General features: G+C 55.7%; 3 protein-coding genes across 10 annotated transcripts; 1 reads left to right on the plus strand and 2 right to left on the minus strand.

Moving 5' to 3' along the window:
- Positions 1–4,870: 4,870 nt before the first annotated feature.
- Positions 4,871–13,019, minus strand: Borcs8 (BLOC-1 related complex subunit 8). Of its 3 annotated transcripts, none has more exons than XM_037211876.1 (6): positions 12,638–13,019; positions 10,794–10,906; positions 9,258–9,322; positions 6,516–6,626; positions 5,783–5,861; positions 4,871–5,040 (listed from the first exon to the last, which is right to left on the minus strand). In XM_037211876.1, exons 1-5 carry the CDS (start codon positions 12,672–12,674, stop codon positions 5,828–5,830), a joined length of 360 nt encoding a protein of 119 aa, XP_037067771.1. In that variant the 5' UTR covers positions 12,675–13,019; the 3' UTR covers positions 4,871–5,040; positions 5,783–5,827. The 3 variants fall into 3 exon arrangements, with proteins under 3 accessions (XP_037067771.1, XP_028712789.1, XP_028712790.1); XM_028856956.2 differs by lacking the exon at positions 4,871–5,040 and adding an exon at positions 5,494–5,623; XM_028856957.2 differs by lacking the exons at positions 4,871–5,040; positions 12,638–13,019 and adding exons at positions 5,494–5,623; positions 12,595–12,631.
- Positions 13,020–13,105: 86 nt separating this feature from the next.
- Positions 13,106–21,720, plus strand: Rfxank (regulatory factor X associated ankyrin containing protein). Of its 6 annotated transcripts, none has more exons than XM_037211872.1 (9): positions 13,106–13,422; positions 14,207–14,401; positions 19,041–19,121; positions 19,514–19,579; positions 19,756–19,856; positions 19,962–20,087; positions 20,447–20,513; positions 20,791–20,871; positions 21,212–21,720. In XM_037211872.1, exons 2-9 carry the CDS (start codon positions 14,215–14,217, stop codon positions 21,307–21,309), a joined length of 807 nt encoding a protein of 268 aa, XP_037067767.1. In that variant the 5' UTR covers positions 13,106–13,422; positions 14,207–14,214; the 3' UTR covers positions 21,310–21,720. The 6 variants fall into 6 exon arrangements, with proteins under 6 accessions (XP_037067767.1, XP_037067766.1, XP_037067768.1 ...); XM_037211871.1 differs by having other exon boundaries at positions 19,531–19,629; XM_028856949.2 differs by having other exon boundaries at positions 13,110–13,422; positions 21,518–21,720.
- LOC114682874 (nuclear receptor 2C2 associated protein) lies at positions 21,214–23,731 on the minus strand. The gene is made up of 5 exons (XM_028856952.2): positions 23,476–23,731; positions 22,920–23,010; positions 22,619–22,724; positions 22,479–22,546; positions 21,214–21,895 (listed from the first exon to the last, which is right to left on the minus strand). Exons 1-5 carry the CDS (start codon positions 23,511–23,513, stop codon positions 21,776–21,778), a joined length of 423 nt encoding a protein of 140 aa, XP_028712785.1. The 5' UTR covers positions 23,514–23,731; the 3' UTR covers positions 21,214–21,775.
- Between the last annotated feature and the right edge of the window lie 555 nt (positions 23,732–24,286).

Here is a 24,286-nt window from a genome sequence, read left to right on the forward strand (position 1 = left end):
GCTGGAGCATGCTAAGTTTCTGGATCAAGGGCATCCTGGGCAATTTTGAGACTCTGCCTCTAAATAAAGAAATAAATAAACTGGGCCCGGGTACTCAGGCGGCTGAGACAGGAGGATGGTGAGTCTAAGGCCAGCCCAGACGACTTGGAAACACCGTGGTGGAAAATGAAGATGAGTAAACAAGAGGGCTGAGGACGTGACGGGGTGCTGCAGCAGGTCACCTTCCCTCCCCAACACCGGAAGGACAAACAACGCCAACGTAACCTTAGGATTAACAAGGCAGAGGCAGGATTGCTTCAAGTTCCAGGGCAACCTAGGCTACTGATTGAGACTGTCCAATAAATAAATAAAATAATTCCTTAGAGCCCTGATTCTGCTGGCAAATGGGACCAAGCCAGCCTTTAATGCTGGCTCACGGCCTTCTGAGATTGGACCCATTTCACAGGGGCCTGGGGTCACCGATGTAGCCCCCCAGCTGTGCCTCCAGCCAGTGTCCTGGACTTCTGCTGGACCCTGCTGACCTTGTGACTTTACCCTGTCCTCTTCTGGTCTCCCACCACCATGCCCCTGTCTCAGCTCACCTCTGGCTTTGCAGAGGGAAGGTGTGTGGCTCCCATCCACCCTCAGCCTGGAGTCCCAGCACCATCCCGCACAGGGCCAGGCCAGAAGAAAAGAATTACAGGATCAGAGGTCAGGGGCAAGGCTGGCTGTGGAGTGAGGCCCCAGGATGGCAGGAGTAGTCTTTGTACTCCCCACTCCCCAGTCTTGGGAGGTGGGGCTGGGCCCGTGGGGACAGTGGCAGGTCAGACTGGAATTGTGGAGGAGCAGTACCAGGAGCATGGGGGTGCTTCCCGGAAACGGGGACGTCTGCAGTGGGTTTCCAACATGAGGAGTTTGCCCTGGGTGAAGGACTTTGGGGTGTGGGGCAGGAGCGCAGCTGACCGGGTGGCCTCTGCCTCGTTCCACACCTGTGTCACTGGAACCCCGCCTGTCCGTTCAGCACAACTTCCAGCCCCGCACCGTGGTTCACTCGGGGCTCAGGGCAGTCCTCTTGCCTTAGCCCCTAAGCATTTGGATGACAGCAGTGACCCACTCCCCATGGTTACACACTTGCTCTTCAGACTCAGAGAAGATTGGATGGGTCCCCTGCCCTCGCCCAGCTGCTCACTCCACACTCACTGGTGTCCCCAGCACACACTGAGATCCGCGCCCAGCCTGGGGGCTTCTGCCTGGGCTCCGAGCTGAAGAACACGGCTCCTGTAGGTGAAGGAGCCTGGGGAGCCGCGGCCCCCGGGGCCCCGCTGTTTACCTGGCCACCTCCCCCTGGCTCTGATGCAACCGGCAGGCTCTGGTTACGTGAGGGCGGCAGCTGCAGCAGGGCCCCGGCCAGGGCCCAACCCGCCCACACGAAGCCACGCCCCACACCCACAGAGGCTCGCCTCACTGCCCTGGACCCCTGCAATCCCTGGAGGGACAGTCAAGTTACTACCTCTGGTTATTCAGGTGAGGCGGAACGTGAGTGGATGGAGCGAGGGACGGAGGTCTGAAAGCGAAGGCTCTTTGCTTCTTGGATTTTTTGCTCTCTCTCCTGTGAGGAGCCGAAGTTGGCTTCAAATTATGTAATAACAAGCCCGAGCCTGGCGTGGTGACAAATGCTTTTAGTCCCAGTACTCGGGAGGCAGAGGCAGGAGGATCGCTCAGTTCGAGGCTAGCCTGGTCTGCAGAGCGAGTTCCAGGACAGCCAGGGTTACATGAAGAGACCTTGTATTGGGAACAAAACAAAGGGACAACCCTACGTTTCTGACCCTCTTGCCTCGGGGCGGGATGTCAGGCGTGTGCGTCTGCCTGGCTGAGACGGGGTCCCACTCTGCAGGTCTGGTGGACTTCACTGCCGCAGTGCTGTGGTGGCAGGCAGGACTCACCACACCCAGCAGGGGAGGGCTGAAAGCTTTCTGGGGGCCCACTTATCCTGGGATTAGAAAGCCCCGCCCCTTTGCGGGGCCTGCTGTGTGAGCGCTGGCTGGTCACTTCACCTCTCTGCTAGCGGATAAGGTAGGGACAAAAGCCACAGGTTCTGGAGGAACCATTTCTCTGTCCTTCACATCCTCTGTTTGAGAACTTCCTCCCTCAACTCCATCCACCCAGTGCTGGGGTGCACACATCAGACTCCACGTCCTCCACCGGGGACTCCTGGGAGCCAGGCCCAGCACGCCAGCACCAAAGACTGCATGGGTCTCTTCAAGACCTGCAGCCCCTGAAGACAGCCTGTGTAGAGGAGGGCAGAGCCACATCTGGGGCACACACAGGTCTGTTCCTGGATAGAGAAGGTTTCCGGGAGAGGGGCCGCAGGGTGGCTCTGTCTTGCAGAGCACTGACTTCGGTTCCCAGTACCCCCATGGAGGCTCACAACCAACTTTAACCCCAGCACCCTCTTCCTGCCTCAACACCCGCACTTCCGCAAACCCACACACATACGCAAAACTAAAAATAAAGTAAATCTCTAAAAACACAGTGAGTTTTATTTGTACTTTACAACAAAATGTTTATTAAAAAGCCAGCAGCCTGGCGGTGCTGGGCTGTGACCTCAGCACGCAGGGCTGAGGCACAGGGGCTGAGGCACATGGCCGGCCTGTTACATAGCAAGAGCCGTGTGGAAAAGGAAATCGATTCAGGAACTGTGAGATGCTCAGGGGAAAAGGTGCTAGTTGCCAGACCAAGCTGGCCTCTGACCTCCACATATGTGCCATGATACTAATGTGCCCCCAATAAAATAAATGCAAAAGAAAAGTTTTAAAAGTCATAAGCACAGGCCACCGTGGGTTCCCTTTCAGCCCTGACAGGTCTGGAGGAGCCTATTCTTCACTCAAGGTCAGACCCCTTACAGGTTATTCCCAGTCAGGTGGCTGCTAGGTTCCGTCTTGCTTGTCCCATGGCACAGGAAGGTCACCGCCTGTCTCCAAGTTACCGAGTGAGGTGGGGGGGCTGTGAGCTTTGGTTGGAGCAGTGTGGGGACAGATGTAAGGCTTGCTGAGTGCCCCGGTCCCATGGAGGCTCAGTTCACTCTCAAAGGACCGGGAGCCTCTGCTGGGTTTGTGTGGGGCAGGACTGTGCGCCAAGATCAATGCTCGGCTGGGGGTGGGAGGGATGCAAATGAGATGTAAATTATTAACCATGGCTGGGGAGGCCTGGGCAACAGGTGCTGAGGTGGGGGACAGACCTGAGTCCTACTCTGGAACCTCTGAAAGGTGCCAGCTGCCAGATGAGGGGGCACCCAGGGGCTGGGGGTGTTAGGGAGCCCTGGAAGCACACTAGGTTGTTTCAGTGGCTGAATCCTGGAGGCACTTTTTACATTTACTATCTATTTACATGCATGTTATCTACGGAGGCATACTTGTGTGGGTGTTGGGGTTACAAGCTTTGGTGACATTCCTGGCCTTTTGTTTGTTTGTTTTTGTTTTTTGAGACAAGGTTTCTCTATGTAGCCCCAGCTGGCCTCAAACTCACAGAGGCCTGCGCCTGCCTCTGCCTCCCGAGCGCTGGGATTAAAGGTGTGCGCCACCTCCACCCGGCATGCCTGGCTTTTTAAATGTGGGTTCTGGTGGCTGAACTCAGGTCCCCTCAGTTGTGAGGTGAATATGTAGCTGACCGAGCCATCTCCCCAGCCCCTCCATGTCTGGCTGGCACAGCTGGGTCAGGTGGCCCTGCTCTACATGGCTCACCTGCGGTCTTAGGCAGAGCTGCGACACAATGCTCTTGCTCCAACTGCTCCAACTTGGGCAATTTATCTGGTTGGAGTTTGGGGTTTTTTGTTAGTTTGTTTGGTGCGTGTGTGAGTCTGGGAATGGAACCCAGGAGATGGGAGCTGGTGGCCAAGCCAGGGTAGGAGACAGTTATCTCCTGTGTTCACCTCAATCTCAGAGAAGCCAGCCCCCAGCCCTGCACCTATGTGACATGATGTAGGTCATGTGACCCCAGCATGGAAGAACACCTTCTGGACATTCAATGTATATGCACCAAGATTGCCCGGGGGGGGGGGGGACTACTGGAACAGTGACCCTGGTTCATGGCAATTATGGCTGAGCCAGGAGGCACAAGACACTGGCCGCCTTGCTAGGTGTTCAGTTCCTGCTGAGTAGGGAGCGGGCAAAGGGTCAGAAGGCCAGGGTGTGAATCCTGCTGCCTGCAGGTGGGGCAGCTGTCTCACCACTAAGCCACTTCCCTCTTGTGTGAGATGAGACTGTGTTGAGGGTCTTGGATTTAGACAGGCAGTGTGTATCTGACCCCATGAAGTGACCGGAGAGTGGCTCTGGGGGACAGAGGGGTGGCAATCTCAGGAAGGTGAAGAAGTCTTAGAGATGAAACTGGGATCAGGAGCCCAGGATGCCACGAGGTACACAGACTAGGAGACACATGACGCAGGGGCGCCCAGGTGTGGGCTGGGGCAGGAACGAAGGGGCGCCCAGGTGTGGGCTGGGGCAGGAACGAAGGGGCGCCCAGGTGTGGGCTGGGGCAGGAACTAAGGGGCGCCCAGGTGTGGGCTGGGGCAGGAACGAAGGGGCGCCCAGGTGTGGGCTGGGGCAGGAACGAAGGGGCGCCCAGGTGTGGGCTGGGGCAGGAACGAAGGGGTGCCCAGGTGTGGGCTGGGGCAGGAATGAAGGGGCACCCAGGTGTGGGCTGGGGCAGGAACGAAGGGGCACCCAGGTGTGGGCTGGGGCAGGAATGAAGGGGCGCCCAGGTGTGGGCTGGGGCAGGAACGAAGGGGCACCCAGGTGTGGGCTGGGGCAGGAACTAAGGGGCACCCAGGTGTGGGCTGGGGCAGATATGAAGGGGCACCCAGGTGTGGGCTGGGGCAGGAATGAAGGGGCGCCCAGGTGTGGGCTGGGTATGGGCAGGATGCACCAGGGCTGACAGGATCACAGGCACACACCTGGGAGCCCTTCTAGCTTCGGGTCCTCCCAGATGCCCCATGGGATTCTCGAGTGAAGAACTGCCCATCTCCTGTGGTGGTGGTGGTGGTGACAGCCGTGAGTGCCCAGAACCCTGGCAGGCTGAGGCACTCAGTGAATGCCCACTGACTGCTGCCCGGTCAGTTCTTGCTACCCAAGCGGCTTGCGAATGCTCACTGGACAAGGGTGCCCGGTGCTCGATGACCTGTCACCCAGCAGGCGCTCCGACTGCTGTCTAGGAAGAGGCTCTGCTGCCTCTGGGCTGCAAGCCAGTCTCCTCACACCTCCGGGCCTCTGCAGCAGAGGATGGTCAGCACCAATGGGGCCCATGGGGATCAGCCCCTCTGCTTGAGGTGGTGAGAGGACCCTAGACTCAAACCCCAATACAGCAACAGGCAAAGGCCGGAGGGAACCCCCAGCTGTGTGCAGCCTGAAGCAGCCTCAGGGTTGGTCAGTTTACAGTGTTGTAAGACGTTGGGATTTGGGACGATTCTCTCCCGCACAGACACAGCTGTCACAACGTATAGCCGTCATTGACCACGCGGCCTCAGCTGGATGAGCCATGTTTACATGACGCAAAAGCTGAAGACCAGAGAAGTGAGGTGCAGCCTCAAGGTCCCACAGCAGCTGAGTGGTCGGGGGCATAGGAGGCAGGACTCTGCCTGAGGGAGAGGAAGCTGAGGCAACAAGAGACCTGATCAGCAGCGAGTCAGAGTGGGAACCCCAAGCCAGCCCCCCATCCCAGAAGAGCAGCCGGGAACCCCAACAGTTAGACAGCAGGTCCCCGCAGGGACACCAGTGGGTTAGTTCAGCAGAGGGGCAGCCTCCGCACTGACCTGGGTGGGGAAGTCGGTGGCCCTGAGAGTCTTCCGGGGTCAGGGTCAGGCCACAGAAGGAGGGGAAGGTTTCTCCTGGCTGGAACAAAACATTTGGGGTGCATGAGACTGATGCCACGGCTCGGGACAGCTCAGCCGAGCTGACTGGAGGCTGGAGTCACACCCTGGTCCCCCAAGACCTGAGCTCTTGAGTAAGGATGGGATCAGCAGGTCAGAGGCCAGGCCAGGCTGCCTGGGCAGATGGGGCGCAACACAGATGAAGAGCGGAGAGGGGTCGGCAGCACTTTCTACTGCTGCTCCTCTCATTCCAGCGACAGGCAGAGTCGGTGGACCCCAGTAAAGACTGGCTGAGGCCGGTGCAGGTCGGCTCTGTGTTTATTGAGTTATAACCAACACACAAAAAACCCAAGGACAGCAGTTGCTTTTCATCTCACTGGGCCTCAGCTGGAGAAAGCACAGCAGGGCAGGGTGGGAAGCCCAGTTCCCCACCAACCTCAACTTCCCAGAGTCAGCCACAGGGCCTCGCTCTGGCCATGTTTCTGGGGATGCCAGGAGGCTGCTCCTTGACCTGTTTCTCGGTCACTGTCCCTGTGAGCCTGCCAATCAGGCACCGCTGTATTCCTCACATGCAGCTGGGTTACAGGGGATTTGTGCCACAGATAACAAAGAACACCCGGACAGCTCCCTGGTTAGGGCGGTGACAGGGCTGGGGTGGGGCAGTGGCTGAGGCTACCTGTGGCCCTGAGCGCTGGTGTTCATGTGGTCCCGGATGCTGATGGCCTGTTTGAGCAGGCCTTCCACACTACGGAAATACACACTGCTGTCCACTAGGCTCTTCACAGCACTGAAACAGAAAGGAGGGGATCAGCGCCGAGGCTGCCGGGAGGTCCCTACCCTGGCCACACCAGCAGCCTCAGTGAGGAGCTGTGGAGGTCAGCCCAGCCTTCAACACCATTAACGACTGACAACTAAAAGAGGTTTCCTGTCTGTAAAGCCAACACTCAGTGTGTCTGTCTGCTGAGACACTGTTGTCCTGCTCAGGGAAAGGATACCTCTCAGCCCAGGGACTGTCGTGGGTGTGGCTTTCCAGGGATGGAACTGCTCTTTATGCAGTGTTTAAAAGGTGGCTGGCTGGTTGATTGGCTTGATCTGTTTGGAAGGCATCCAGGCAGTGGTACCGGGTCCTGTGCTCATTGCATGAGTTGGCTGTTTGAAACCTGGAGCTTATGCAGGGACGCTTGGCTCAATCTGGGAGGAGGGGACTGGACCTGCCTGGACTGAGTCTACCAGGTTGATCGCAGTCTTGGGGGAGGCTTTGCCCTGGAGGAGGTGGGAATGGGAGGTAGGCTGGGGGGAGGGAGTGGGAGGGGGAGAACAAGGGAACCCGTGGCTGATATGTAGAACTGAATGGTATTGTAAAATAAAATAAAAGTTAAAAAAAAAAAAGGTGGCTGGCTGGCTGTGTAACTTGGCTTTTAGGATTTGAAGTGTACAGGTCAGGCATGGTTGTACATGCCTGTCCTCCCAGGACTGGGGAAGGCTGAGGCAGGAGGATCCCAAGTTTGAAGGCAGCCTGGGCTGTAGAGTGAGACCCAATCTCAAAATTATATGAATCATCATCATCATCTTCTTCTTCTTCTTCTTCTTCTTCTTCTTCTTCTTCTTCTTTTTTTTTTTTTTTTTTTTTTTGGTTTTTCGAGACAGGGTTTCTCTGTGTAGCTTTGCACCTTTCCTGGAACTCACTTGGTAGCCCAGGCTGGCCTCGAACTCAGAGATCCGCCTGGCTCTGCCTCCCGAGTGCTGGGATTAAAGGCGCGCGCCACCACAGCCTGGCATGAATCTTTGTTAAAAAAGCATTTCTTTGTGGAGGGCATGCATCTGCAGCAGTGCCCTGTGGGGTCAGAGGGCAACCTGCAAGAGGCAGGCTTGGCCAGCCACCTTCACCCACCGAGCCCTCTCTCTGGCCCCACGTCCTTCCTATGAGTACTGGAGTCATCTGTGTGAAGGGCTTTGTTACTCTCGTGTCCAGAAAACCCCACAGAACTGTGCAAATGAGGGTATCAAGTCCTCAGTAAGAGTCCATGAAAAGCCCAGGCAATCGAGGATGTGCCTATCAAAGGAACTGGCTGTCTGAACCTGCACTTTACAGAAGCTGTGAGATGCTGGAGTGGGTGAGTGTGGCTGGACACTGCTGTGGGATGTCTTTCTGTAGGCTGTGAGTATGTGTTGCTATGATTGGTTAATAAAGAAGCTGCTCTGGCCTATGGCAAGGTAGCTTAGAGGCAGGTGGGAAATCCAAGGAGAGAGAAGGGAAAGAAAAAGGCGGAGTCTGGAGAGATGCCAGGAGAAGAAAGATGTGAAAGTACCGGCTGGCTTACTTATAGATGAATGAAATGGGTTAAGCTATAAGAGCTAGCCAGCAAGAAGCCTGCCATAGGCCATGCAATTGGTAGTTAATATTAAGCCTCTGAATGATTATTTTGTAAGTGGCTGGGGGACCATGCAGGCCGGCTGGAATGGAAAAACCTTCTGGCTACAGGACACAGGGACAATGACTCAAAAGGAGGGCTGATGTGTGACTGAGGAGGCCTGAGAATGCAGAGAAGAGCCAGGCATGGCGGCACACTCCTTTAATTCCAGCATAGCTCTATGCTGGGGTCCACACAGTGGAAGGAGAACAGATTCTTGTAAACTGTCCTCTGCCCTCTACTTGTGTGCACCATGGCACATGTGTGCCCCCCCCACACACACACACTAAAATGACCTCAGTTCCTGGGAAGGCAGAAGCAGAAGGACTGCTTAAACCTGGGTATTCAAGGCCAGCCTGGAGAGACACCAAGACCCAACTCAAGAACACCATGCAGGTAGAAGTGGTGGCATGTTCAGTACCTGCTGGCCAGGCTCTGCACTGGAGGACACATCACAGGGTGGAAGGCAACCCTGACTCCCCTGAACTGTGGTCCAGCCTCAGGCTCTGTGCCACCGCTCAGCTGGGAGGGAGCTGGTTTTTGTATCTGTGTGGTTTATGTGTGAATATGTGTCTGTGGGTGTTTGCATGTGTGTGGAGGTCAACACTGGGCATGCTCACCAATTGCTCTCCACCTTATTTTTCACGCAAGAATTCCAGCAATGGAGTCTTAGCCCCTAATTTGAGACAAGAATCTCTCACTAAAATAGGAACTCGATGGCGGGACCAGCTGCCTAAGGGAGCTCGGGGCATGCTCCTGCCTCCAGCTCCTCAGGACTTACTGGTGCACACCAACTGCCCACGAGGGTACTTCAGATGGAACTTGTGCAGCGAGCACTGTATCCAGTGAGCCCGCAGCCCCAGTCAGAGGCAAAGAGTCAATTCCCCAAACTCCCCAAGAACAACTGTGGGGGACCCAACAGAGCTGTCCTGGCTGCCGCAATGGGGGGACGGGGATTGGGAACCTACGGCACTCTGCCCTGTGACAGATGCAGCAGGGGGTCTCACCTGCAGGCGTACTCCACGGTGTATATGGCACCTTGGCTCTGCTCCTCCCACCTCTGCATGTCAGCCTGCAGGATTGGGGAGTGTTAGGAAGGAAGGCTCTATGGGAACAAGTGTTCTATGACAGATCCCTCCCAGTTCCCCATCCCAGAGCCCCACCTGAGTCCTCCACCCCCACCTGAGTCCTCCACCCCCACCTGAGTCCTCCATCCCCACCTGAGTCCTCCACACCCCCCACCTGAGTCCTCCACCCCCTGACCTGAGTCCTCCACCCCTGACCTGAGTCCTCCACCCCCCCACCTGAGTCCTCCACCCCCACCTGAGTCCTCCACCCCCACCTGAGTCCTTCATCCCCATCTGAGTCCTCCACCCCCTGACCTGAGTCCTCCACCCCCACCTGAGTCCTCCACCCCCACCTGAGTCCTCCACCCCCACCTGAGTCCTCCACCCCCACCTGAGTCCTCCACCCCCCACCTGAGTCCTCCACCCCCACCTGAGTCCTCCACCCCCACCTGAGTCCTCCACCCCCACCTGAGTCCTTCATCCCCATCTGAGTCCTCCACCCCCTGACCTGAGTCCTCCACCCCCACCTGAGTCCTCCACACCCCCACCTGAGTCCTCCACCCCTGACCTGAGTCCTCCACCCCCACCTGAGTCCTCCACCCCCACCTGAGTCCTCCACCCTGACCTGAGTCCTCCATCCCCATCTGAGTACTCCACTCCCTGATCTGAGTCCTCCACCCCCCGCCTGAGTCCTCCACCCCCACCTGAGTCCTCCACCCCTGACCTGAGTCCTCCACCCCCACCTGAGTCCTCCACCCCTGACCTGAGTTCTCCAACCCCATCTGAGTACTCCACTCCCTGATCTGAGTCCTCCACCCCCGCCTGAGTCCTCCACCCCCGCCTGAGTCCTCCACCCCCACCTGAGTCCTCCACCCCTGACCTGAGTCCTCCACCCCTGACCTGAGTCCTCCACTCCCTGACCTGAGTCCTCCACCCCCACCTGAGTCCTCCACCCCCCACCTGAGTCCTCCACCCCCACCTGAGTCCTCCACCCCCACCTGAGTCCTCCACCCCCACCTGAGTCCTCCACCCCCCACCTGAGTCCTCCACCCCCTGACCTGAGTCCTCCACTCCCCGACCTGAGTCCTCCACCCCCACCTGAGTCCTCCACTCCTTAGCTGTCTTGGTTGGGGTTCCCTACTCCTAGCTTAGACCACAGACTTCTTCTGCGGTCCTCCTCCCCCTAATGCTATGTGGCTGCCAGGCCTCCAGCCCTCAGCACTGGCTGTTTCTTCTGCCTGGCGCACCCTTCCGTGGGCTCTTCATTCACCTTGCTGGTCACAACACAGACCATGCTGTCTCCTTCAAAAGCCACCCAAGGGCTGTCCCCACGCTGTCCAACCTGACTCAGCTGCCACAGGCCACCTCACCAGAGTCTCTGCTTGGACTTCAGCCCCTCTACATGTAGCACCCCACTCCTGATCAGGAGCTGTGAGTGGACTGGGGGAGATCCTCGGCAGGGCTGGCAGAACTCACCTTGTGCTGGGCCAGCTCTGGCAGTGAGCGGCGCACATGTTCCTGTAGCCGGTACAGGGCCACGGACGGCTCGTTGGCCAGGACATAGACACTCTCGGTGAACTTGTCTGTGACTGAGTGACATGGTGGGAACAGGAGACAAGTATTAGACCCCCGTCTTTATTTTATTTTGAATTATGTGTATGTGTGTGTCTATGTGAGTGTATATACCCATAAGTGCAGTGCCATGGAGGCCAGAAGAGCTGGTGGTTGTGAGCTGCACACTGTGAATGCTGGGACCCAAACCCCAGACATTTGTAGACCACTACTGAGACCTCTCTCTAGCTTTTTTTTTTAAAGCTAGGGTCTCATGTAGCCCAGAGCAGATTTTAGCTTTCTGTAATCAAGGATGACTTTGAACTCCCAACCTCCTGCCTCCACCTCCTGAGTGCTGTGAATGCAGATGTGTGACGCCACACTTAGTTTATGTGGTGCTGGGCGTGTAACCAGAGTTCATGCATGCCAGGCAAGCGCTCTGCCAGGTGAGCACAAGCCCACATTAGACTCCTGGTTGTTCAATCTTCGAGCCCAATCAGAGGAGGGGACCTGCCAGGGTGCACTCCTGCACCGGCCATCACCCTGAACTCACAGGCTTTTCCCACTGCAAACCCACTTTCAGGGACACTGGTGAACAGTACTATTGCCACTGAGACCCCTTGGCCTCTTTTATAACCTGTATGGAACATCATACGAGAATCCAGTAGCTCTGGATTCCCTGAAACTCCCTGTGTAGACCAGGCTGTCCTCAAACTCAGAGCAATCCTCCTGCCTCTGACTTTCAAGTGCTGGGAAGAGAAGCATGCACTAGCTGACCAGAGGATGACCAGAGAACCCAAAGGTGCCTCAAGTCCACATCCTCGTGTGGCCTCTACTTTGACCAAGATGGGAATGGTGTGAAAGCCCACACCTCGTGCTGTGATGGAACAACCCTTAGGTGTACCCCGTCACCAGCCCTGCCACAGAGCATGCCTGCGGAGCTGCCCTCTACAGAACCCAGCAATCGCTTCCTTCTCCCCAGAACTCATGTGTCCCCCACAAGTCAACTGCACATAAAACATCATCCCACGGTAGACTTCGAGCAAGGGCTTTCCAGTCGGCCAAGTCTCCAACCTTCCTGCCCCATCCATCAAGAATCTTGTTGCTTCCAACTGCACTGTCCCCACTCCCCTGCCGGTACCAGACCAGCTCTGACAACAGTCCCAGCTCCGGGCTGCAGATGGCGCCTTTGTTATCACCCAGGGCTTCCACCAGCCAAAGAAAATAACCCACTTATCCAGTTTTTATTTATTTTGCAATGTCGGGGATCAAACCTAGAGCCTTGGCAACATTCTGGGCAAAATGCTCACGACTGAGCTACTGCTCCAGCTCTTCTCCTGAGACTAAGTCTCACCAGGATTAAACTGGCCGTCAATCAATAATCCCGCTTCTTGCCTCTAGAGGAAAGATTAGAGTACTTCGTCACCAAGCCTGCTCGTTTACGTGTTCACAGGATAAGAAACCAATCAAACTGAGCATGGGGTGCGCGCCTTTAATCCCAGCACTCGGGAGGCAGAGCCAGACGGATCTCTGTGAGTTCGAGGCCAGACACAGAGAAACCCTGTCTCGAAGGGGGAAAAGAGGCAGAAGTGTTAGAGGACAGCCTGATCTACATAGCGAGTTTTCCAAAACCCCCAGGGCTACATCCTGAGATCTTGTCTCAGAAACAAAAAACAGAAAGAGCCTTCCCCTGCTCCGGGTCACTACTGCACGGCGGTCACATCACCTCCCGCGGGAGACCCCGCCATCCGCCCGGTGTCCCGCAACACCTTTCTTTCCCTTCAGCTGCATCTCTGGTTCTTCCATAGTGAAGGCCGCCAGACAGGGCCCCAAAACCGGAACCGGAAGTCGGGAGACCGGGACGTCTGCCTAAACTTTCCGGGTTGGAACAGCCGCCGCAGGCCTGCAGGTCTGGCGTCGGGCTCGCTGACCCCTCCAGCGTTTGTTCAGACTGGAGATGGAGGGCGGCGACCCCGCGCGTGCGTGGGCAGGGTGGAGCCTTCCCGACGCTCCGGGGTACCGCGTCCCTGCACACGCTGACGTCCCTCGGACCGGGAGGCACTAATGAACCCGGCCCCTTGACCTCCGCCAGGTCCCTCACTGTCTCCGCCCCTGGAGCCCCGCGCTCCGCCCGCAGGTGGCGCCGACTGGGGAGACGGTGGGCGGGGCGGGGAAGAGGCTGCACATGCGCAGTGAAACCTTCAGCGCCCCCGGCCCGTCACGGGGAGACCGCGCGCATGCTCCGCTGTACTTCCTGACCTGCGGAAGCCGTGCCCGGCCCTCGGGTCTTAAAGGGCCAGAAGCAGCTGCGGTTCCTTGGCACTTTTGCTGGGAAGGGGTGCGCAGGCGCAGTGGGGAGTTCTCCAGTTGGAGTAGTCGTCGCGTATTAAGTTGCTGCTCTCTGTCCCAGCCGAGGAAGCGAGAGTGCTGAGCGTCCGACCACCAATTTGCACCTCACTAGATCCACTGGACCAGAAAAGTTTGTGAACAGGGGTTCCCGAGTTTTGGGATACCCAGGCTTGCAGCGTAGGGGGACGGAGGAGGCTGGAGGGAGGTGAGTGAACCTCCTGTGTCGTAGCGTTTATAGAGCCCTAAGTCATTTTGGCGGACCCTGACCCAAATAACCACCGAGGCACACTGCTAAGTTTAGTGTTAGTATCCCTCGGTGCTGTTTTCTGACATGACCTCTCTGAGGCCTCGTTTTTTTCACCTTATTGAGGAGAAAACTGAGGTTCAGCTTAGTCATAGCCCAGGTTTTCACAGCTTGTAAGCGAGGGGATTTGAACACAGACTGCTGCCCGAACTATGATTTTATTGCCTGGTGCAAGTGCCTGGGACTCTGGTGTTAATTTCTTGGCAATAGCAATTATCCAAAGCCTAAAGTTTCCCATTCTCACTATACAAGGCAGAGTATGCAGACCATGCCTAGTGTGTGTGCGCATATATACATATACATACACACACCACAGAGAGAGAGAGAGAGAGAGAGAGAGAGAGAGAGAGAGAGAGAGAGCGCGAGAGCGAGAGCGCCAGGCTGGCCTCGAACTCAAAGGATCTACCTGATCTACCTGGCTCCTGAGTACTGGCATTAAAGGTGTGCACCACCATGTCAGGACCTAACCAAGTCCCAGCCCCTGATAAGAACTAATTTATTCCTTTATTTGGGGGTGGGATGTGCCATGGAGCTGATGTGGAGGCCAGAGGACAACTTAGTAGCGTCAGTTCTTTCCCTCACCATGTGGGTTCCTGGGACTAAACCTAGGCCATCTGGCCTGGTGTCAAGCTGAGTCATCCTGGGGACCCGAGAGCTTTTGATAATTGTCATCTCTTCCCTCCAGCTCCCACCATGGAGCCCACTCAGCTTGCAGAGAACCTCATCCCAAACCAGCAGTCCCCTGCTCCTGAACTTGAGGATCCTGAGGACCCCAGAGACGAATCCCCAGACAGCTCAGATACTGTGGTCCTCAGTCTGTTCCCCTGCACCCCAGAGGCTGTGAATCCTGAAGCAGATGCCAGTGCATCCTCATTACATGGTGAGAACCTGGGTTTCGGTGAGGGAGACCGTCAGGTTCCACAGAACTCTCTGCCCTCATGGCAGGAAACCTGGGACCACTCTTCCCCTCCGCCCTTCTAGATTTTATTTTTATTTCAGTGTGTGTGTGTGTGTGTGTGTGTGTGTGTGTGTGTGTGTGTGATGTATGCACATGTTCCTGAGGTTGTGTGCGTGTGTTCACACTACTGATGTGCATATGTGTGCACATGCATGGAGACCAGACGTTGACATGTTGTCTTCTTCAATGACTTGTATACCTTGTCTATAAAAAATATTTTATTTTTTAAAATATTTGCCAGGTATGGTTGGCACTCATCTTTAATCCCAGCTCTCAGGCACCTCTGTGAGTTCAAGGTCAGCCTGGGCTACAAGGGAGTTCCAGGACAGTCAAGGACAGTCAAGGTCACTTACAGAGACCCTGTCTTTAAAAAGTGCTGTGGGATAGGTAGAGAGATAGCTGAATTGTTTAGAGCACTTGTTCTTCCAGAGGATCTGGGTTCAATTCCCATCACCCCCAGAGCAGCTTATAAACATCTTAACTCCAGCTTCAACCCAAATACCCCCAGAGATCTGACTTCCTCTGGCCTCTGAGGACACACACATAGTACACATACATTCATGCAAGCAAAACATACACATAAAATAAAATAAGTACATCTAAACAAAAAAGTTTTAAAGGGTTTATTTTATTTTATTTATTTATTGTATATTGTTGTTTTGCCTGTGTGAGGGTGTCGGGTCCCCTGGAACTGTAGTTACAGACAGTTGTGAGCTGCCGTGTGCTCTTAACCACTGAGCCATCTCTGCAGCCCCTAAAGGATTTTTTTTTAAAGATTTATTTGTTTATTATGTATACAGTGTTCTGCATGCATATCTGCAGGCCAGAAAAGGGCGCCAGATCTCATTATAGATGGTTGTGAGACACCACGTGGTTGCCGGGATTGAACTCAGGACCTCTGGAAGAGCAGCCAGTGCTCTTAACCTCTGAGCCATCTCTCCAGCCCCCCAAAGGATTTTTGAATGGTTTATTTTATGTGTATGAGTGCTTTGCCTGCATGTGTCTTGCACCACGTGCATGCAGTGCCTGAGGGAGCCAGAAGAGGGCGTCTGAACCCTGGACGGCAGTTGTACACCCACGCCCAACACAGATGCCGATCAAACCCCAGAGAAACATCTCTGCAGACCCTCAATTTTTACATTACATTTATTTATTTCATGTGTGTTTGTGCACATGTGTGAACATGTGTGTATGTGGAGGATAGAAGGCAGTTTTCGGGTAGGTTTTCTCTTGTATCTCGCGGGTCCTAGGGTCAACATGCCCACAACACAAGCCTCTACCAGCTGAGCCATCGTTCTGGCCGCCACCTTATGTTCAAGACAGAGTCTTTGAACCTGAAACTCACTCATTCAGCTAGACCTGCTAGTCAGTGAGTCCTAGCACTATAGAGGCAGAAGCAGGCAGGTCTCTGTGACTTAGAGGCCACTCGGTCTACGTAGTGAGTTCTAGGCCAGCCAGGGTTACACAGTGAATGTTTAAAAAAAAAAAATCTGTGTATTTGTATGTATATGTGCACATATATGTATGCATGTGTGTGTATATGTATGTATATAGAGAGAGCCTCTCTATTTAGAGTCCTGGATGTCTTGGAACTTGTCATATGGACCAGGCTGGCCTCAAACAGAGATCCGCATGCCTCTGCCTCCTGAGTGCTGGGATCAAATGCATACTCCTCCACACCTGGCCATTTTGTAAATGTCTTTAGTGTGGCAAAATACATACATTTACTATGTGGACAGTTCTTTGGACAATTGCAGTACAGGTTAGTGAACTTGGGCACACTCACCAGCTTGTGCCACCGTCACTTCTACCTAGTTCCAGAATATCGCCATCACTGCAGGAGAAGACTCCCCTCCCCGAGGCCAGGGCAACACTGATCTGCCTCCTGTCTCTGGTAATTGCCTATTCACATTGTTCTGGTCGATAGTGTCCCGGGGGTGGCCCAACATCTTGAACTCATGATTGACCCAAGTGTGGCATGGGGCAGCTAGCTCTTCATTACTCTTCATGATCACATAGTATACCAGTGGGTGGGCGGACCACATTTTGTTGACCTGTTTATCTATTCACAAACATTTGGGTAGTTTCTTTTTATTTTTTAAATGTGTGTGTGTGTGTGTGTGTGTGTGTGTTTGAGCATGCGTGCATGCACTGGTGCCCACAGAAACCAGAAGATATTGGCTCTTGCTGGAGCTGGAGTTACAGGTGGCTGTGAGCTGGCAATGTGGGTCCTGGGAGCTGAATGAACTCCAGTCCTTTTTTAAGAACAACTGGCACTCTCAATTGCTGAGCCAGCCCTCTGCCCACCCCCCAGCCCCCCAGGTTCTTCTGTGCTGTTGGGAATAGTATTGCTTCGAGCACCAAGTTTTCATTTGAACTAGGCTGTCTGAGTACTTCAGAGGTAGAAACAGGAAGATTTGAAATTCAGGGTTATCCTCAGCTACAGAGAGATCCTGGGCTACACAAGACCTTGTCTCAGGAAGGCTCCCACAGAGATGACTGGGTCAGGTAATGCTGCCCTGAGAACACAGGGACCTGAGTTCAATCCCAAGCAGCCAGAGCAAAAGCTGGTGTGGTAAAACACACTTGCAGTTCCATCCCTGGGGAGGCAGAGACAGGAGGGTCCCAGGACCTGATGGACAGCCAGCCTCGCCCAAATGGTGAGCCCAAGCCTGTCTCAAAAGGCAAGGTGGACAGCTCCTGAGGAGTACACCTGAGGTTGACCTCTGACCTCTATATGTGAGTGTGTGTGTGAGAGCGCGTGCACACGCACTCACACACACACACACTCTCTCACACACACACACACACACACACACACACGCACGCATGCACTCACTCACACACGCACACACTCACACACACACTCGCGCGCGCGCACACACACACACACGCACTCACACACACACCACACACACACACACTCTCTCTCACACACACACACTCACACACACACGCGCGCGCGCGCGCGCGCGCGCACTCACACACACACTCACACACCACACACACACTCTCTCACACACACACACACACACACACACACACACACACACACACACACACGCACAGTTGGTCCATCCCTTCTCCTCCTGTTTCCTTACTTGAAACATCCCGAGCCCAGGCTTCCTTGTCCCTAACACATCTAATTTGATGTCACACCAGGACCTGTGTCCTTCCCTACCCCTTCCCAGCTTGTTGGGAGTGGAGTGGGGGTCACCTGAGAGCCGCCTGCTCCAAACGTCTTGTCAGAGAGACTCGCCACCCGTCCTGTTTTTCTCCTTACCTGCTTCTTCTCCTTCCTTCTTTCCTGTGGCAGGATTTCACTGTGTAGCTCAGGACAGCCTCAAGCTTGGGATTTCCCTCCTGCCTCTACCTCCCCAGGACTGGGATTATGGGGGTGTGCCCCTCAAGCCTATTTGTTCTGTGGCCTTTTTATGGCCCCTCTCTTTAGTTTCTCTTTGTAGCCCTGGCTGTCCTGGAACTTGCTCTGTAGACCAGGCTGGCCTTGAACTCACAGAGATCTGCCTGGCTCTGCCTCCCGAGTCCCGGGATTAAATGTGTGTACTACCATCGTGTGGCTATTTACCTCTCATTTTTATTTACTTATAGTCTTCAAAAAGATTTATTTTTACTTAAAAAAGTATGTGTATGGGTGTTTTGTCTGCATGTGTGTCTGTGCAGCATGAATGCCAGGTGCCCACAGTGGCCAGAAGAAGGCGTCAGGTCCCCTGGAACTGGAGGTACAGTAGGTTGTGAGCCAACATATGGGTGCCATAAACCAAATCTGGTCCTCTGGAAGACCAGAGTGCTGTTAACCACTGAGCCATCTCTCTAACCCAATTTTGATTTTTAATTGTGTGTATGTGTAGTGCACATATTGTCCACAGAGGCCAGAAGTATTGGGTGCCCTGGGCTGGAGCTACAGGTTGTGGTTCTGAGTCACGCAACATGGGTGCTAGGAACCAAATTCGGGTCCTTTGGAAGAGCAGCAAGCACTCTTAACCGAAGAACGATCTCTCCATCTCCCTTCTCTTGTTTTGTGCTGGGAACTCAGCCCCATCCTCACATCAGGCCAGGGCTGTGTCACTGCCCTGGATCAGCAGCCCTTCTCTGCCTCCGCCTTCCCCCCTCCTGTTTGCTTTGGCTTTTACCAGACAGGGTTTCTCTGTGTAACAGCCCTGGCTATCCTGGAACTCACTCTGTAGACCAGGCTAGACTCGAACTCAGAACCCTTGGAGTGCTGGGATCAAAGGCATGTGCCACCACTGCCTAGCCTCCTATTTTTTTAACATAGGGTTTCACTCTGGAGCCCAGGCTGCAGAGACTTGTGATACCTGCCCCAGCCTCCTGAGTAGCTGGGAAAGTGAGCCTGAACCACTAGGCCCCGCCCCTTCGCCCCTCATTTAAAAAGGTTATTTTATTTACTGTTAGCATCTGTGTGGATGTGGGTGTGCACATGGAGATCACAGGGGTGGCCTTTGCAAGCCTTGAGCCTGCAGCATATGCCTGGACACCCCGAGACAAGCAAACACTGGGGAACAGACTCCTCCTCTCCCTGCAGGCAGCTTCTTGAAGCACTCAACAACCCTCACAAACCGGCAGCGTGGGAATGAGGTCTCGGCGCTGCCAGCTACCCTGGATTGTAAGTAGAACTCGAGGGGTGGGGTGGGGCTAGAGGATTCCTTACAAGCCTGGCATGGCATCCCACGGCCCAGCACTCGGGAGGTGGAGGCTGGGGGGTCAGAAGTTCAAGGACATCCCTGGCTACTTACTGAGTTGGAGGTCAGCCTAGACAAAGAAAAGCCGTAGTGAGGAATGTGACTCAGTTGGTGTCTGCTCACCAGCATGCACAGAGTTCTGAGTTTACCCCAAGCTCCTCATAAATTGAGAATAGTAGCATGTACCTGTCACTCAGCACTCAGGAGGATCAGCAGTCCCGGGTCATCCTTAGCTACATAGCAAGTTACAGGGTAAACTGAGGCAGACCTGGGGAGGGGTGGAGGGGGTGAGCACTGTGCCTGTCTCTGGTCCCAGCTCTGTCCATCCACCAGCTTGCAGCCCAAGGGGAGCTGAGCCAGCTGAAGGACCATCTGCGGAAGGGTGCGTGTCCTGTGTGCATGCACATGCCTGTCGGGTAGGGGAACTTATATGTGAGTGGCTTGTGTGTACAAGTATGTTTTGTGTGTTCCCGTTCATGTGACCCCCGAACCCTGCCCACCCCACTCATGAGAGTGCACTTTTGTCATCTCCCACCCCATGTCCCTCCCACTTGTCAGGTGACAACCTGATCAACAAGCCAGATGAACGTGGCTTTACCCCCCTCATCTGGGCCTCAGCCTTTGGAGAAATTGAGACAGTTCGCTGCCTGCTAGACTGGGTACGTCCTGGGGATGTGGGGACAGGCTGGGCCCGAAGCTTCTGAAGCTGCTGCCTTTGAGATGGGCTGTCCCACTTGAGGACCCTGAGATTTCTGCTTCCCTAGGGTGCTGACCCTCACATCCTGGCCAAGGAGAGGGAGAGCGCCCTGTCGCTTGCCAGCATGGGCGGTTACACCGACATTGTGAGGTTGTTGCTTGAACGTGACGTGGACATCAACATCTATGACTGGGTGAGCACTGCCGCCTGGATCTGTCTTAGCCTCCTAAGCTTCCATTCCTGCTCCACATGGATGGAGTCCCTGGGAGGTGCTAGGCCTGCCCTGGGTTCTGGGAACACAGGACAACTGTTATCACAGCTGGTAAGAGTTCCCATTGTCTGGGAGACAGATGCACAAAGAGAATGAGTAGAGCTGTGAGGGCAGGCTCACCAGCAGCTGCAAGAGCCCCAAAGCCGTGAGAAGTCAGGGAGGGCTACCTGGAAGAATGGGCGTCTAAGAGACACAGCATGAGAGCCCATGTGGTAGACAGCAAGTGGGTGAATTGGCAGCCAGGGCAGGGGCAATGGTTTTCACCTCGTCTTATCCCACAGAACGGGGGGACACCACTACTTTACGCTGTGCGTGGGAACCATGTGAAGTGTGTGGAGGCCTTACTGGGTGAGTAGGAGATCACTGGGCACTTTGGGAATCCTGGACTCCAAAAGTAGACAAGAAGAGGCAGAGGAGTATGTGGGCTTTCATGTTCGATCCAGTCAGCCACATTGCCCCCCCCAACCCCCCAGGGACTCTAAATCCTAAGTCCTGTTCTTTGGGTGGGGGCACTGAGGTCTTGCCACTGCCCAAGGTCACCGCAGACCTGTAGCTGTACCATGGGGGGGTCATTTCAGCCCTGCAGCCCCCAAGGCCTGCTGCCAGTGTTGGTTCTGCTTTGCAGCCCGGGGCGCTGACCTCACCACAGAGGCTGACTCTGGCTACACCCCAATGGACCTCGCAGTGGCCCTGGGATACCGCAAAGGTGGGCTTGAGATCCTGGGGTGGACTGAGGGACCGTGTGTGGGGTGGTCACAGAGGGGTACACAGGATGCTCCCCGAAGGTGCTAGATGATGCCCTTTAGCACCCTGGCACCTCCTCATCCTGGCTCTTGGCACTTGGGCTGTGGTCAGGACACCAGTGCCTGACAGGGATGGAAGCCACTCTGGGGTACAGACTCGCAGAGATACTAATAGCCCCAGCTTAGCTCCAGGGTAGGTGTAGATCTTAGTCCTCCCTGGCACAGGCACGCACCGTGACACATGGTACTGGGCTGAGCACTGAGGCCACCCCAAACTGCTATCTATTTCTGCTGCTCTAACAGAATTACAAGATAGAAGGTTTTATTTAGACTCATGGTTCTGGAGGCGGGAGAGCTGCAGGCGTGTGGCCACGCTGGCTGAGGGTCTGGTATTGCTTTGACTGAGTGCGGAGCAAGAGCAAGAGTGGGTGTGGAGCAGGAAGCCGAGAGAAGCCGAGAGGCCTTGTCTGAAAACAGCCGATTCTCCAGGGAGCCCTGCCCAGCTGGAGCAGAGCCCACTTGTGAAGGGTTCCAGCCTGAGCTGAGCACCTCTGGGGTCTCCTGAGCAGTCTCCCCAGTCCCCTGTCCCACTCATACCTCCTCCCACAGTGCAACAGGTGATGGAGAGCCACATCCTCAAACTGTTCCAGAGTACCCTCGGGCCTGCCGACCCCGAGTGAAGACAGCCTGTTGGGAACCCAGGCACTCAGGGAACAAACCAGTCTGCCCACAACTGGCTTGAGGCAGCTCCTGGACAGTGGCGGGAAGGGGCCTGCCCCAACAAGAACCAATAAATCTGTGGAGATCTTGAAGGGCTTCCAGGTGCCTCCCAGGGGGCTTCCTGGAGGAGGTGGCCGCCGATAGCTCTCATACTGCTTTCTCACCCAGCACCCGCAGGTGGTAGATGACCACACGGCCAAAAAAGTCGGTGGTGTCCTCAAAGGTCAACTTTAGTCGATCCACCTCCACAGTGGGGATGGAGAAGGTGTGGCCTCTCGCAGTCAAGGAAATGTTGACTTTGTTTCTGACCGACCAGGCCACCTTCCCAGTTCAGATGCCACCCAATGGACTACAGACCCTTTCTTGGCGCCTCTCATACCCAGCAAGAAATCAACAGCACCTTGCCCCCCACCCCCCACAGGGTTTCTCTGTGTAGCTCTGGCTGTCCTGGACCTCACTCTGTAGACCAGGCTGGCCTCGAACTCACAGAGATCCACCTGGCTCTGCCTCCCGAGTACTGGATTAAAGGTGTGCGCCACCATTGCCCGGACCACCTTATTTTTTTTTTAATACATGGGGTGGCCTCAAACTCACTGTGTAGCTGAGGACGACCTTGAACTCCTGACCCTCCTACGTATACCTCCGGAGCACTAAAGCTCCATGTAATAGCTCCTACTCAGATGTAGGAGGCCAACGCTTTAATTCTTTGGAGACAGTATGGTTATGTGGCCAGGCTGGCCTAACATTTTAGATCTTCACCTCAGCCTCTCCAGTGCCTGTACCACCACACCCTCCAGAGCCAAGCCTTTTAGAAGACCACGTCCCTCAGACCCCAGGCCAAGCAGGATATTTGAAGAGCGTTGCTGTCCTCGGGGTAGAGGTCCACAATCTTGCTGAGGGTGTCCTTACCTTGTGAACCTGCAGTGGAGAAAGACAAGCTGAGAATCCAGGGAACCCCTGTGACACCCACCTCTCACGACCTTCCAGTACCTTCCAAGCAGCTGTGGCGACTGGAGAAGCCGCCCTGGAACTGCACCTGCAGCTGTGTGACGTGAACACGCTGGGGAAACTCGAGTGTCACCCACTGGGAGGGGCCCTGGAAGCAGATGGGTACTTGGTAACCGCAGGGTAAGGGCCTGTTATGCTCTGCTCACGTGTCAAGTCCCACGGCCACAGCCAGTCCAGGGAGCGTGAGCATGCAGTCATTCCTAGTTCTCCCCAGGATTCTCAAGGCACCCTGCACCCCGAATCTGCTTCACACTCGGCATGGAGGGGCGTGGACGCGCCTCACCTGGTCAGAGTTCCAGCACGTCTCCTCATTCTGGTCAAAAAGATGTTTCTTCCCAAACTGCCGGCTGTTGCGGTGAAGCACAGAACTCACCCTGCAGGACAGGAGCAGGGCTGGGGGCCTCGGCACGACTGTGAGCCACCCTCCAGGCCAGCCAGCCCCAGCCCCAAGAACTGCCACCAACAGTCCGGAACAAGACCACCAGACCTCCCCGGCCAGGGACGCGGCCGCCTGGCCCCGCCCACGGCCAGGGACTCGGCCGCCTGGCCCCGCCCCCGCCAGGCACACGGCCGCCGCCTGGCCCCCGCCGCCGCCCCGCCCCCGCCAGGCACACGGCCGCCTGGCCCCGCCCCCGGCCAGGGACACGCCGCCTGGCCCCGCCCCCGCCAGGCACACGGCCGCCTGGCCCCGCCCCGCGGCCAGGGACACCGCCGCCTGGCCCCGCCCCCGGCCTGCCCCTACCCCACACCAGGTCGGGACCCTAGATCCCAGCTGGCCTCACCACCGCGGCTCAGCTCCCAGGTCATCCGCCCCGAGTCCCACAGCCCCTGAGTCTCACCTGCTCACGGTCTCGGGGCAAACCAAAGACTGGCTCATCTCGGCTCTGCGACGCCTCGCCCAGAGCTCAGCGCGAGTTCGAACTCCGGCGCTGCCACTCCCCACTTGACCCAGGTGACAAGGCGGGTGGTCCGGGAACCGGAGAGACGGAAGCAGCCGCCTAAACTTCACAGCCCGCGTCTTTCTGCAGATCGGCGAACCCGACACCAAGACCCGGAACCGCGTGCGGACAGCGCACGCGCAGTGTAGCCAGGCCCACCCCCCGGTGCCGGGGCGGAGTTGGTGGCGACTTCGCTTCGCCTCTTAAAGAGCCCGCACCCCGAGGTTTCTCATTCCGTGGAGCTGGAGGGGAAACGCAGACAGCCCCCCTCCCGGAAAGGAAACGCTCTCACACAGCCTTCTTGTGATCGTGTCTCCTGCGGAGGGCCTCCCTCGCCGCGGATGCAATCCAGCTTCCCCGGCAGGGTTGGGAGGGCGCCTGCCGCCCCTCGGGAGGCCGAGCAGGAGGATTGCATGTTTCATGCCAACATGGACAATTTAGCAAGATGTCTCAAAATTATTTTTGGTATATAGTATATTCCTTAATTTGTCTTGTTGTGTGAGGGCTTTGTCTGCATGTATGCCTGTGTACCACGTGCATGCCTGGTGTTTGAATGAGACTTCATGTGGGTGCTGAGAATCGAACCCCAGTCCTTGGAAAGAACAAGTGTCCTTAACCACGGAGCCAACTCTTAAGCCCTTAAATGTGCTTTTTGAGGGGTTAGGAATTTAGCTCAGTGGTGGAGCACTTGCCTAGCAAGCACAAGGCCCTG

This window comes from Peromyscus leucopus, chromosome 17, assembly GCF_004664715.2.
Source record: "Peromyscus leucopus breed LL Stock chromosome 17, UCI_PerLeu_2.1, whole genome shotgun sequence".
In the NCBI taxonomy this organism is placed as follows: domain Eukaryota; kingdom Metazoa; phylum Chordata; class Mammalia; order Rodentia; family Cricetidae; genus Peromyscus; species Peromyscus leucopus.